Here is a 12,506-nt window from a genome sequence, read left to right as displayed (position 1 = left end):
AACGGTATGTTCCTAAAGTTCTAACTCATGACACCAGAGTAGTGAAAGGCAGAGTATGGGGAAAACACCAGTTTGACAACACATGCAGCATTTAAAAAGAAACGCTGCAAAGTGAGAAAACACAAATGCAAAAATGTGCTTCATCCACATGCAGAGGAATGAGATACAGTTGCAAGAAAAAGTAATGGCACTGTTTGTACTTTCATGGTTTTCTGCATAAATCAGTCATTAAATGTGATCTTATCTTCTTCAAAGTCACAAATATCAACAGTCAGCAATACACAGTTAAATGTGCCAAAGAATGGGAGGATTCATTTGGAAGCTCAGTATACGAGTTAAATGATGTTTATCCATTATCCAGAGAGGGGGGTGTCAGGCCATACCATCATAAATATTCAGAGCCCCACAATAAGCAATACCATGTTCCAGACCTAACCTTCCCTACAAAGCATCCTGAACTCCTCACACAAACAAAGAGCAGATATGCGGCTTGACACACAGCATCTGCATTGGATTTGCTCAGGTTAAGAGGAGAGCCAGGTCGACTGACTTGTCCAACCACTGACACTGTTCTACCAAATTTGTCTAACAAAAGAAAACTATTAACAATTTCAGTGAATGTGTAACTATATTATTACCAACACAAGTTCTGTGTGGGTGTAGGAGCGAAGGCAAGTCCACAGGGCCATCAAGTGGGCACCCTCTCACTAACTGGTGCTTTGTTGAGTTGGGCCCACGACACCGAGAAGGCTTGGTGTGTTCCAGCGTCCCAGAGCCAACCCCCTATTTGCCTGCACCCATGCACCAAACTATTAACTTTAAATGGCCATGAGATCCGGCTGAGATGTGGATGAAGTTTGGTCTGGCGATAGACATTGCCACCCTACATATGTGTGTGAAATTACAAATGATTTGATAACCTTTGACAGAGATCTAAAATTTTGCCCCATGTTAAAGATAGGGATTTTAATGTTTTTTTCAATCCTGATAACCAACCAAAAAACAAACACACACAAAACAAAAAACATTACTTTTTAAAATGACCAACTGAGTAGTGGTTGTGTAGGGTGGGCTGGGGGCAGTAAGACTATAAAAAAGGCCTAACTGACAAAGGGGAAATGAATTGGCACAGATTTTAAATAACAAGCCTATACATTTTTTTAATGTTATTTTTTTATGATAAAAAGAGAAATAACAAGAGTCAACGGTATGTTCCTAAAGTTCTAACTCATGACACCAGAGTAGTGAAAGGCAGAGTATGGGGAAAACACCAGTTTGACAACACATGCAGCATTTAAAAAGAAACGCTGCAAAGTGAGAAAACACAAATACAAAAATGTGCTGCATCCACATGCAGAGGAATGAGATACAGTTGCAAGAAAAAGTAATGGCACTGTTTGTACTTTCATGGTTTTCTGCATAAATCAGTCATTAAATGTGATCTTATCTTCTTCAAAGTCACAAATTCAACAGTCAGCAATACACAGTTAAATGTGCCAGAGAATGGGAGGATTCATTTGGAAGCTCAGTATACGAGTTAAATGATGTTTATCCATTATCCAGAGAGGGGGGTGTCAGGCCATACCATCATAAATATTCAGAGCCCCACAATAAGCAATACCATGTTCCAGACCTAACCTTCCCTTAACACAAAGCATCCTGAACCCTGTCCTCACACAAACAAAGAGCAGATATGCGGCTTGACACACAGCATCTGCACTGGATTTGCTCAGGTTAAGAGGAGAGCCAGGTCGACTGACTTGTCCAACCACTGACACTGTACACACCCTACATATGTGTGTGAAATTACAAATGATTTGATAACTTTTGACAGAGATCTAAAATGTTGCCCCATGTTAAAGATAGGGATTTTAATGTTTTTTTCAATCCTGATAACCAACCAAAAAACAAACACACACAAAACAAAAAACATTACTTTTTAAAATGACCAACTGAGTAGTGGTTGTGTAGGGTGGGCTGGGGGCAGTAAGACTATAAAAAAGGCCTAACTGACAAAGGGGAGATGAATTGGCACAGATTTTAAATAACAAGCCTATACATTTTTTTAATGTTATTTTTTTATGATAAAATATTCAATCATTCCAGGGTTACTTATATTATTGTGCACCTTTTTTTGGCTGTTTACTGTATTTGCAGCATGTTTCTATATTCTGTTGTTTGCTCACTTTGATGTATATATGTTTTCATAATTTGCCTTTTTCCTTATTTGTATGTGTTTTTTTTTATTTATTCCAGTGCATTGAAGTATCAGGGTGACAGTTCTAATGAGCTTATAGTGAAATACCATGTTTACCTCATGTATGTTGAACTGTGTACCAGGCTATGAGATCCATGGGATGGAAAAAATCCCTGACAAAGGACCGGCACTGATAGTGTACTATCATGGAGCCATTCCTATTGACTACTACTACTTCCTGGCCAATGTTATCATTCAGAAGGGACGGACCTGCCACTCTATAGCTGACTACTTCATCTTCAAGGTCCCAGGTAGTCACACTGGTCCACATCTGTGAAATGGTTACACTGCCAATTTCCACAGCTGCTGGTCTCATTGCAAATACAATGTATGTTTTGGTTTCTTTTTCTTTTTATTGTTTTTAGTAACTTCTGTCACACAAATTAATTTTTAAGCTAGCTAAATCCTAAAACTCCAGCTTCATCTCAGACATAAAAGCCCACTGATTAAACTTTCATGTATGCATTATAGTCTTCACCATAAAGTGCTCTATGGCCTTAATTTTGAAGGTTGTGGAACAGAAAATGACTGTAAACAAAATAGAAAAACAGGGATGAGCTGTGTGTAAAATGGTCAAAATTGAGAAAAAGAGATCAAACCCCAACATTAGAAAAAGTGAAACGCTGGATTTGTTTATATATCCATGAAAGCTAGTCACCAAAAGGGTTCAAAGGCTGCCTTTGCTTTCATTGTTAACCCGGCAGATCCTAAAACCATTTAAACACCTGGCCAAGATGGCAGCCATGCAAATTTACAACATATTGTAATTATAATAATAATAATACTTTATTTATATAGCGCTCTACAACTCGAAAGGAGCACAAAGTGCTTCACAGCAAGACATGAACACTAGAAAAAAACAAAAACCTGAAATAAATTAAAACACAGACAGAAACAGAGGGGAAACTCCATATTGAAGTATAAATAACATAGAACAACAGGTTAAAAAATCTCTCCGTGGAACGAGTTAAGTACTGAAGGCCTGCCTAAAGAGATGAATAATTCAACACATACAGCACAATATACAAAAAAATCCATTCACAAGATAAAGACAGTGGACTCAAGAAAAACAGCTACATGTCTCTACCACATTCTTTATTATGTCCATAAATTCTACCGTACTTATGAATGCTTCTAACTTTAAGGTACATAGTAGGCAAATGCAGTTTTCCTCAGATCTGTAGAAATTAAAAAGTAGCCACCTGGCAGCGGGTAATCACCAGAGCTGAGACAGAAGAAGGTGCAAAGATAGGCTGCAGGTTTACCCAGTATTGCTTTATAAATAAAAATATACCAGTGTTGTTGTCTACAAAGAGTCAGTAATGTTTTAGTTTTTTTCTATTAGCATTATAAGTAAAAGAAGATTTATTTCTGAAATAAAAGTCTTCACCTTAAGCTTCTTAATTCAATTAGCAATATGTACATTGAATAAAAGCTTGTCATCTAATCATATCCCCAGGTAGTTGTAGGAGAACACTTGTCGTTTCATACCCAATCTCATCCTGTCCCATTCCTCCAGGTTTTAAGTTACTTTTGGAGGTGTTCAGTGTGTTCCATGGTCCCCAGGAAGAGTGCGTGCGGGCTCTGAGGAATGGTCACCTGTTGGGGATTTCTCCAGGAGGAGTTAGAGAGGCTCTGTTCAGTGATGAGACCTACCCTCTTCTCTGGGGCAAACGCAAAGGCTTTGCCCAGGTCGCCATCGACGCTCAAGTAGTGCGTTGTTACTTCTGAAATCTACTGGCTTTGTCTATCAGTGCTTTTATTAAAGCTGCAGCCTGGAGTGCATGACATTGTACTTTATACCTGTAGACACAGTAAATTTGCAGTTTAGACAGGTTTAAAATGTGTTGGCACACATTGACCGACTCCTGCAACACAGTCTGAATCCTGCTGCACTTGTTAAAATTGGAATGATATTATTTATGGGGTGTATGCGTTACCATACTGCAGGGCATGTCCTACATCCATTAACATTTTCATGTGTCACTTTTTGGTTTGTCTCATTGACTAGATGCACATCAGTTTTATCAGTTCCTTTAAATGAAACTTGGCACTACAGATTAATATTAATCTCCATTAATTATATGACTTGTCTGAAAATAACAGATCAGACTTGCGTGTCCTGGCAGGAGTGATCACTACATTAATTTTTCTACTACTTATGTGAACAAAGTTTTTGCATGTTTTAGGGACTGAAATGCAAGTACAGGTGATCAGCAGGAGTGTATTAGAAATCTGAATCTGGCCTTTGTGCAGAGCATTCTGGCCCCTACAAAATGGTCACATAGTAAGGAGGTGATTCACCGTTATAGAACTATAGCCATATAGCTGTCACACTACAAATTCAAGGTTTGCAACTTATTTAGTCAGAAAATTGCCGGCAGCACTATAAAAACAGACCAGTAGCCATCATTTTTATTTATTAATCTTTGCCACATATTATTCTCTACGTGTAGCAAGTCCTCCTCTCTAACCTTCTCTTTCTCCCGCTGTTGCTTTCTTTCAGCCAGTAATTCCAATGTTTACTCAAAATGTGCGGGAAGGCTTCAGGTCTCTGGGAACACTCAGTAAGTGTGGAAGAAGGTTCAGTCATAAAGATAATGTCACCGAAGTGGTGGTATCACTGATGGACACACCCCTTGGACTTAGCACACAGGAAAACGCACAGGTCATTCCATACACACATTGTATTTGACATTGTTGTGTGGAGCATTTAATGATACATGAAAATGTACAGTAGTTATGTCGGTTGATTTGGAATCTGCTGGTAAGCTGTTCATTTGTCATTGTCTGCAGTCTTAGTGTGTTACCCTGCTCTTCCATCCAGGATTTTTCCGCTGGCTGTATGAGAGGTTTCGTCTCCCTGTAGCCCCTGTTTATGGTGGATTTCCAGTGAAGTTTCGGACCTTCCTTGGTGATCCCATCCCTTATGACCCCAACATAAATGCAGCAGAGCTGGCAGAGAAAGTGAGTCGGCTAAAGCTGTTGCATTTCTAAGAACAGCTTTTTTTTCTTTCTTTTTTACTCATGTGCTTTTCTCTTCACGAGGTTAAAACTATGCTTGTGTTGAGACACTTAAATCTGCTTTTTTAATAACATTGTATTTGCCTAAAAAAAAAAGCATCGTTGAATCAGTGTGCCCAAACAGAACACAAACCAGTCGACATTTGATCATATTTTTAAGGAATGTTAAAGACAACACAGTAGCTGGAGTTACAGGGATGCTTAATGGAGATGGGTAAACAAACCAAATGCACATATGCAAAACCAGCCAGATCATCGCAACCATTAAACTCTTTTTTTTCTTGCAAAAGTAGACCGCGGTGTTTGAAAACACTTTGAATAAAGTACAAATCTCACTTTTATGTGTCTTATCCTAGTAGATTTTGTTGTCTTTTTATCCTGTCTGCGCCACAGTTTTCTAAATAGTGTTGTCGGACCTTATACGTCCATCCATTGGACAGTCCCAGTTTACTCATGGGGGGAAGATTGAGCAAATTGCTGCTTGGCACACCAAAATGAGGAGGAGAATACCAGCTGGGGCTGCCTTCTATTGTAATGCACACTGGCTGCCAAAGAATATAATAAAATAAAACCAAAGGTTCTACTGGAAGATTCTCAGTCAACTGATGGCTCTCGACTATATTTATTCCAGTAAGAGAGAAATGATCAGATCAGGTGTTTACATGGCTACTATTTTCCTATTGAAGAAATAAGAGGTTTAACTCCCTCGTTTCAATTGAAAATTCTTACCGATCGAGCCAGATTGGGCCAGTCTGTTCCGGCTGAGGTAGTTGCTGTACATGATGCATTTTTATTCTGATTGAGCTGTTGCTCCAATTATTAGTGCAACATTAGGGTTCGTGTAAGCACAACTAATTCTGTTTAAAAGATGGACAAAGGCTAAAGTTTTGATAATCATGGTGGTGCTAAAGAAACATCTTGCGGTGTTATTATGGTCTGTGCAGGGTCAGAAAGCTTGGTCAGTGGCTGGTTTAGATTCAAGATTCTGTTGCTTATGTTGTTTTTGCTCTGCAGGTACAGCAGGCAGTCCAGTCTCTGATAGACCAGCACCAGCAGATCCCAGGGAGCATCCTGAGAGCCTTGTTGGAGAGATTCCACACCAAACACAAAGGCCATTAACCTCAGCAGAATAACAAGAGACAAACTGCCCAGTGGATGTGACTATGCAGATAACTGCTTGCAATGGTAGACTGTAACAGCAAACTGAGTTTTTACATCTTCAGTTTCACTCGACAGTGAGGTAACTGTGGAACACACTCTGATTCCTGGGATCAGACTGCAGGGTCAGTCTAGAGTCTCAACAGGCAGCGTTGAACCATCTCTTGGTCATTTGTGAAGCTGTAGTTTATGTTTATGTCTTCACTTATACTATATTGTAAGGTGCTTCTATTATTTTGTCCATAGTTGCACCAATTATGTGTTGATATTTCTAATATAACTGACTTTTTTTTTTAAAAATGAACCAAATGAGAAATGCATACAGATGAGTCATGATGTGATGATTTCTACATAGAAGATGGATGTGAAGGCCTTAAATTCTGCTGAAGTAATTTATCAAAAGTTTTATTGTTTGTTTGTTTGCTAGTGAATTGTGACCTGACCTCTGTTACCTGAGGGATTTCTTCTCAAATGTCCAGGTGCACCTTAAATCCGGACTTAACAGTTTGTATGGACAGTAAGTTGTCAGTGTCAGAACATCTCATGTTCGTCTACCCTTTAATATTTTGATTTTGGGTTGTCACTGTTACCTGAGGCAAGAGTTATGGGCATGTTCTGAAGCCATTTGTATAGCAACACAAAATGAATCAAAAAAGGTGGCAGTCACTACTCTTTCAGTTGCTGTCCATCAATATCAGACTGATTATACAGAATAATGGACTATTAGACATTACTTTGCACTTCAGGAACTACAGTGATGTACATTTTACACTCTTTTTATCCATTTTATAGATTTAACAAGTAATTGATCAATTGAAAGAGGAAAAAAATCAAGTCATTATTCAGTAATATAAGTATTCATCGCAGCCCTAAAAATAACAGTGGACTTTGTTGTGTCATACCTCTGAAGATGCCATATTGAGCTGACAGGAGGCCATTTGTTAGAGCTGATGCAGTAGGTGTCTTTTATCAGCCAGTCAAGCTGGGAGACAAACACAAGGGACAAACTAAGACTAGAATCAGACTAATAGGGCTGTATTAAAAAAAAAAACACCTGAGATGCAAGTACAGAATGTATTAAAACAAATGATTAAAGGCAATAAGGTAGATGAAAGATGTCAGTTAATTTAGCTATTAACCCAAAGCCAGGCAATAAAGTAGCTTGTTTTAAATTTATATTTGAAGATATCAGCATTTTCAGCTCCTCTCACAACAAGACCTGAAGTGTGAAATCAGTGGGGTGCCCTTCTGAGAAAACCTTCCCTCAAACCTTCAACAGAAAGAACTATAATTAAAGGAGGGAGAATTGCAGTGACCGGCAAAGAGGCTCCAGTTGAAAAAGATCACTGCAGAAAAATGTTGCAAACTTCAGACTGATTTGTACAGTTCTGTCTCTGCAGCTCACAGTCTGTGGACAGTGTGTTACTTTGAGTGACCATTAAAACCATCAATATCCCCTCACAAAAGTCCAGCATCTTCTCACTGTGTCTGTCAGTACAAATACCATACATACTTGGTAAAAGTGATGAAATATAATCACTTATCCATTCTTTGATCTTCAGTGCTTTATCAGCAGTGTTGTAAACTAATCATTTGTTATGTACAGTTTGAATTTTATTTGTCCAAACTGTGGATTGGAGATGAAGTAATACTCTCTTGTTCATTTGTTTTTATATATAAATATATATTTGCATGTATAATTAAATTTTATAAGTCAGCAAATTGTTTTGCACATGTAATCTTTAAATTATCACTGCCAACTCAGAGTTTTTAATTTTTAGAGAAGCCTTTGTGAGACCGAGTGGGATTTTGAGTGATCTTTAACTGGATGCTTTAGTTCTGTGAACTGGTTGCCTTTTTCCATATTTATTAGTTTGGAGATGATATAACATGCATTTTTAAATTGTCAATGTAGTATAAATGTTGCACTTTTAAATATGGAGATCCACTTGAACCTGTTAATAAATGTATTTTATTAAGATCTCATTTTTTTAAAGTAATTTTATCATCCCTGTTTCTGTTTGTAGTGTGTCTGATTAACTAGTTTGGTAAATAATGAAAATGTGTGTCAGGTGATGCTATTACCTGATATACCAGGTGCATGATAGTGAATGTCAGGAAGGAAATGGTTAATGATTTATCCACACTATAGCAAAAAGCTTTACATTTATTTCAAATATTTGTTAGGAGTACATCAAATATTTTAGCTGTTTGACTATTAATAGGGAGGCAAAGTTGGAAGACTCGGAGGAAGCCTCACCCATATCTCTGGCAGAGGTATCTGAGTTAGTCAAAAAGCTCCTCGGTGGCAAGGTGCCAGGAGAGGATGAGATTTGCTTTGAGATGTTGACCTGTCTTGGTTGACATGCCTCTTCAGTGGCACATGGAGGATGGGAACATTGCTTGAGGACTGGCACACTGAGGTGGTGGTTCCAATTGTTGAAAAAGGGAACCAGAAAGTGTGCTCCAATTATCAGGATATCACACTACTTAGCCTCCCTGCAAAAGCCTATGCCAGTGTGCTGGAAAGGAGGCTCTGACCGATTGTCGAACCTCAGATCCAGGAGGGACAATGCGAATTGTGTCCTGGTTATGGGATCTTGGGAGTTTACCCATCCAGTTTACATGTGCTTTATGGACTTGGAACAGCTTCCTGTGGGATCTTGTAGAGCGTACTTGGGGAGTATGGGGCATTGGGGCCATTGGTATGAGCCATCTGGTCCTTGTGTAACCAGAGTGAGAGTTGTGTACTCATGCTTGGCAAAAAATCAAACATGTTCCTAGTTGGTGCTGGTCTCCATCAGGGTTGTCCCTTGTCGCTGATCCTGTTTGTGATTTTCATGGACAAGATCTCAAGGTGCAGCTGCAGGGAGGAGAGTGTCCAGTTTGGGGATCTCAGAATTGCACCTCTGTTTTTTTTGCTGATAATGTGGTTTTGCTGGCTTCATCAGACTGTGGCCTCCAGCACACACTGGGGCAGTTTGCAGCCAAGTGTGAAGCAGCAGGGATGAGAGTTAGCATCTCCTTTTCTGAGGCCATGATGCTCTGCTGGAAAATGATGGACTTCTCGCTCCAGGTAGGGAGTGAGTTGCTGCCCCAAGTGAAGTAGTTTAAGTATCTTGGGGTCTTGTTCAGGAGTGAGGGTAAAACTGAGCCAAGATTGACAGGCAGATAAGGGTAGTATCAGCGGTAATGCAGATGTTGTACTAGACTATTGTGATGAAAAAGTAGCTGAGCTGAAAGGCAAAGCTCTCAATTTACCAGTCAGTCTACACTGAAACCTCACCAATGGTCACAAGCTGTGGGTCGTGACCAAAAGAATAAAATCATGAATACAATCGGCCAAAATGAATTTCTTTCACAGGGTGACCAGATTTACTCTTAGAGATGGGGTGCAGATCTCTGCTGCTCCTTCACATTGAAAAGAGTCAGCTGAGGTGGTTTGGGTATTTTATCAGGATGCCTCCAGAGGTGTCCAACTGGTAAGAGACCCTGGGGTATAACAAGAACATGTTAGAGAAATGGTATATCTCAACTGGCCTGGGAAAGCCTTGGAATCCCCCCAGATGACTTAGAAAATGTTGCCAGGGAGAGGAACATCTAGACTTTCTTGCTGAACCAGCTACTGTGACCCAGTCTTGGAAGTGGAAAAAAATGGATGGACTCTTAATAAAGTATTTAGTCTCTTATCAGTTGCAAGAAAAACTAATGGTATTCTTTGCAGTTTTCTGCATAAATTGGCCATCAAATGTGATCTGATCTTCACCAAAGTAACAAATATCAACAAACAACATTTCTAAGCTGATAAAACACAAACAGTCATGATCTTTCATGTCTTTATTGAACACACTCATTAAACATACATAGGGATGGTGTACAAAGTAATGGCAACATGAGGCTTCTGATGCCACTAAATGTCACCCGGACATCAGGTGCTAGCAAACCTGGAGTCCAGTCAATGAAACGAGCATCAGCTAATGTGAGCCAGGCCTCACAAAAAAGAGATCTCAGAAGACCTACAGTCAAGGGTTGTAGCATGTAGCTGGTTACAGAGTCATCTCAAAGACATTATACATTCATCGGTCCATAGTTAGACACATTGTCTATAAATGGAGATGATTTGGTACTGTGGGTACTCTCCATAGAAGTAGGCACCCAGCCAAGATGAAATGAAGATAGAAGTGCCTGGGAAGAACACACAGCACTACATATGATGTAAAAAGAGAACCGCATACTAACATGAAAACATCATCCCAACAGTGAAGTACGATGGAGGGAGCATCATGATGTGGAGCTGCTTTGCTGTCTCTGGACTTGGACTACTTGCCACTGTGGAGCACAAGATGCATTCCCAGGTTTATCAAGGCATCCTACAGGATAATGTCAGGGTGGCTGTCGGCAAGCTGAAGCCCAGAACAAGCTGGGTGATGCAGCAGGACAATGACCCTAAACATCAAAGTAAATCTACTACAGAGTGGCTTCTGAGACACAAAATCCACCTTTTGGAGTGGCCCAGTCAGAGCCCAGACCTCTTGCACATTGTGCAGGTCTAATCCACAGGTACAGGAAGCACTTGCTTGAGGTTGTTGCTGCCAAAGGTGGTTCAACCAGTTATTTAAACATTGTTGCCTTTAATTTTTCCACCATTACTTTGTATGTTTAATGGATGTGTTCAATAAAGACAAGAAAGATCATGACTGTTTGTGTTTTATCAGCTTAGAAATACTGTTTGTTGATATTTGTAACTTTGGTGAAGATCAAATCACATTTGATGGCTAATTTATGCAGAAAGCCAGGAAAGTGCAGACAATGCCATTAATTTTTTTTGCGACTGTATTATTTTTCTTTGATACAGTTGATGGTGACCTCATTTATTTTAATCAAATGTTTTTGATCAAAACCTCTTTAAAAATAAAAAAAGTACATAAAATACCAGGAGTGGTGGGAGAAATATTTATATCCTGAAGTTAAAATAGTAGCATTGCTTGTATTGCACAATATGCTTCCTCTGGATAATAATACTATTGTAGGTCAGTGCTGCCACCTATTGACTCCCATTTTCCAGAATCACAATAACATTATTGGACAAGTTTGGACGAGGAGTTCAACTCCTGGTTGTGATTTGCACAGTTTCATGAATAACATAAGGATATTTACTAATGTGATTGAAAGGGTGGTGTGGTCTGGCTGGTACTGTGCTGTACAAGTGGTGCACTGTAAGAAATTCTGGGACACTCACTGGAATGTATGATAAATTAATGAGCATATTCTACACCGTCTGAAAATACCAGTGCTTGACAAAATTAGATATATGATATATCATAATCTACTGCATTTACACAATCTCAAACAGGGTAACAACAGAAATTCAATAAGGGATTTTAAACAATTTGTGTTTGATATGTTGATTAAGTACTGAAGGGACACTGGGCTATATGTCAAACCCCAGTCCATCTCATGCTGGCAAAGAAACCCATAAGAGCGAGAGACTGTGTTTTCCTTAGCAGAGTACTGTAAAGAGGCATTGTCGTGCTTCTGCTTTAAGAAGGTTCTAATATTAATTTTTGCTGTAAACATTTTGGAGAGGTGTGGATTCAGCTTTATAGTCATTTTTGAGGTTTGTGCTGCTGTTGTATTGTGTCATATTGTTATATTGACAGGTGTTTCTATTATGTTGTCTGTCATGTTTATATCACAGAGAGCACTTTAAATACATACATTATGTTTCCAAATTTAGGGATGAACAAGCAGTAGATAGAATATGTTTACCATGTGGACTGTGAGGGCAGCTTGTCCACATTCAAAATACCTTTACACAGGTGCCTTTCAACACAAACATACATGATACAATAAGAAAAGAAATGGTATTAGAAATGAGTGAATCTTAAACATGTAAATATCATCAGGACCTGAAAGAAAAATCAGGCAGGTTGGTGGAGGCTCCTTTTGCATCAGTCTGTTTTCTCTAGTTCACAGAACAGCTACATAAATACTAAGCAACAATCCACAAGATCCCCCTCAAATGCTAATTTTAACCCATAAATGTTCTCTTCAAGCTTTATCATTT

General features: G+C 39.0%; 1 protein-coding gene across 3 annotated transcripts in view; it reads left to right on the top strand.

Annotated features, from left to right (window-relative positions):
• tmem68 (transmembrane protein 68) overlaps window positions 1-6,729 on the top strand; it is an 11,522-nt gene extending 4,793 nt beyond the window's left edge. For 2 of the 3 annotated variants that reach the window (XM_020585484.1, XM_020585483.1), the window contains exons 6-10: window positions 2,341-2,508; window positions 3,777-3,970; window positions 4,764-4,824; window positions 5,085-5,224; window positions 6,296-6,729. In XM_020585484.1, the coding sequence (XP_020441140.1) occupies window positions 2,341-2,508; window positions 3,777-3,970; window positions 4,764-4,824; window positions 5,085-5,224; window positions 6,296-6,400 (668 nt within the window). In that variant the 3' untranslated portion in view covers window positions 6,401-6,729. Of the gene's footprint in view, window positions 1-2,340; window positions 2,509-3,776; window positions 3,971-4,763; window positions 4,926-5,084; window positions 5,225-6,295 lie in introns of those variants that run through there. The other variant, XM_020585485.1, reaches the window with a different exon arrangement.
• Window positions 6,730-12,506: the final 5,777 nt, after the last annotated feature.

The sequence above is a fragment of the Monopterus albus genome, unplaced genomic scaffold (assembly GCF_001952655.1).
Source record: "Monopterus albus unplaced genomic scaffold, M_albus_1.0 scaffold367.1, whole genome shotgun sequence".
Lineage (NCBI taxonomy): Eukaryota > Metazoa > Chordata > Actinopteri > Synbranchiformes > Synbranchidae > Monopterus > Monopterus albus.
This window is presented reverse-complemented; position numbering and strand designations above follow the sequence as displayed.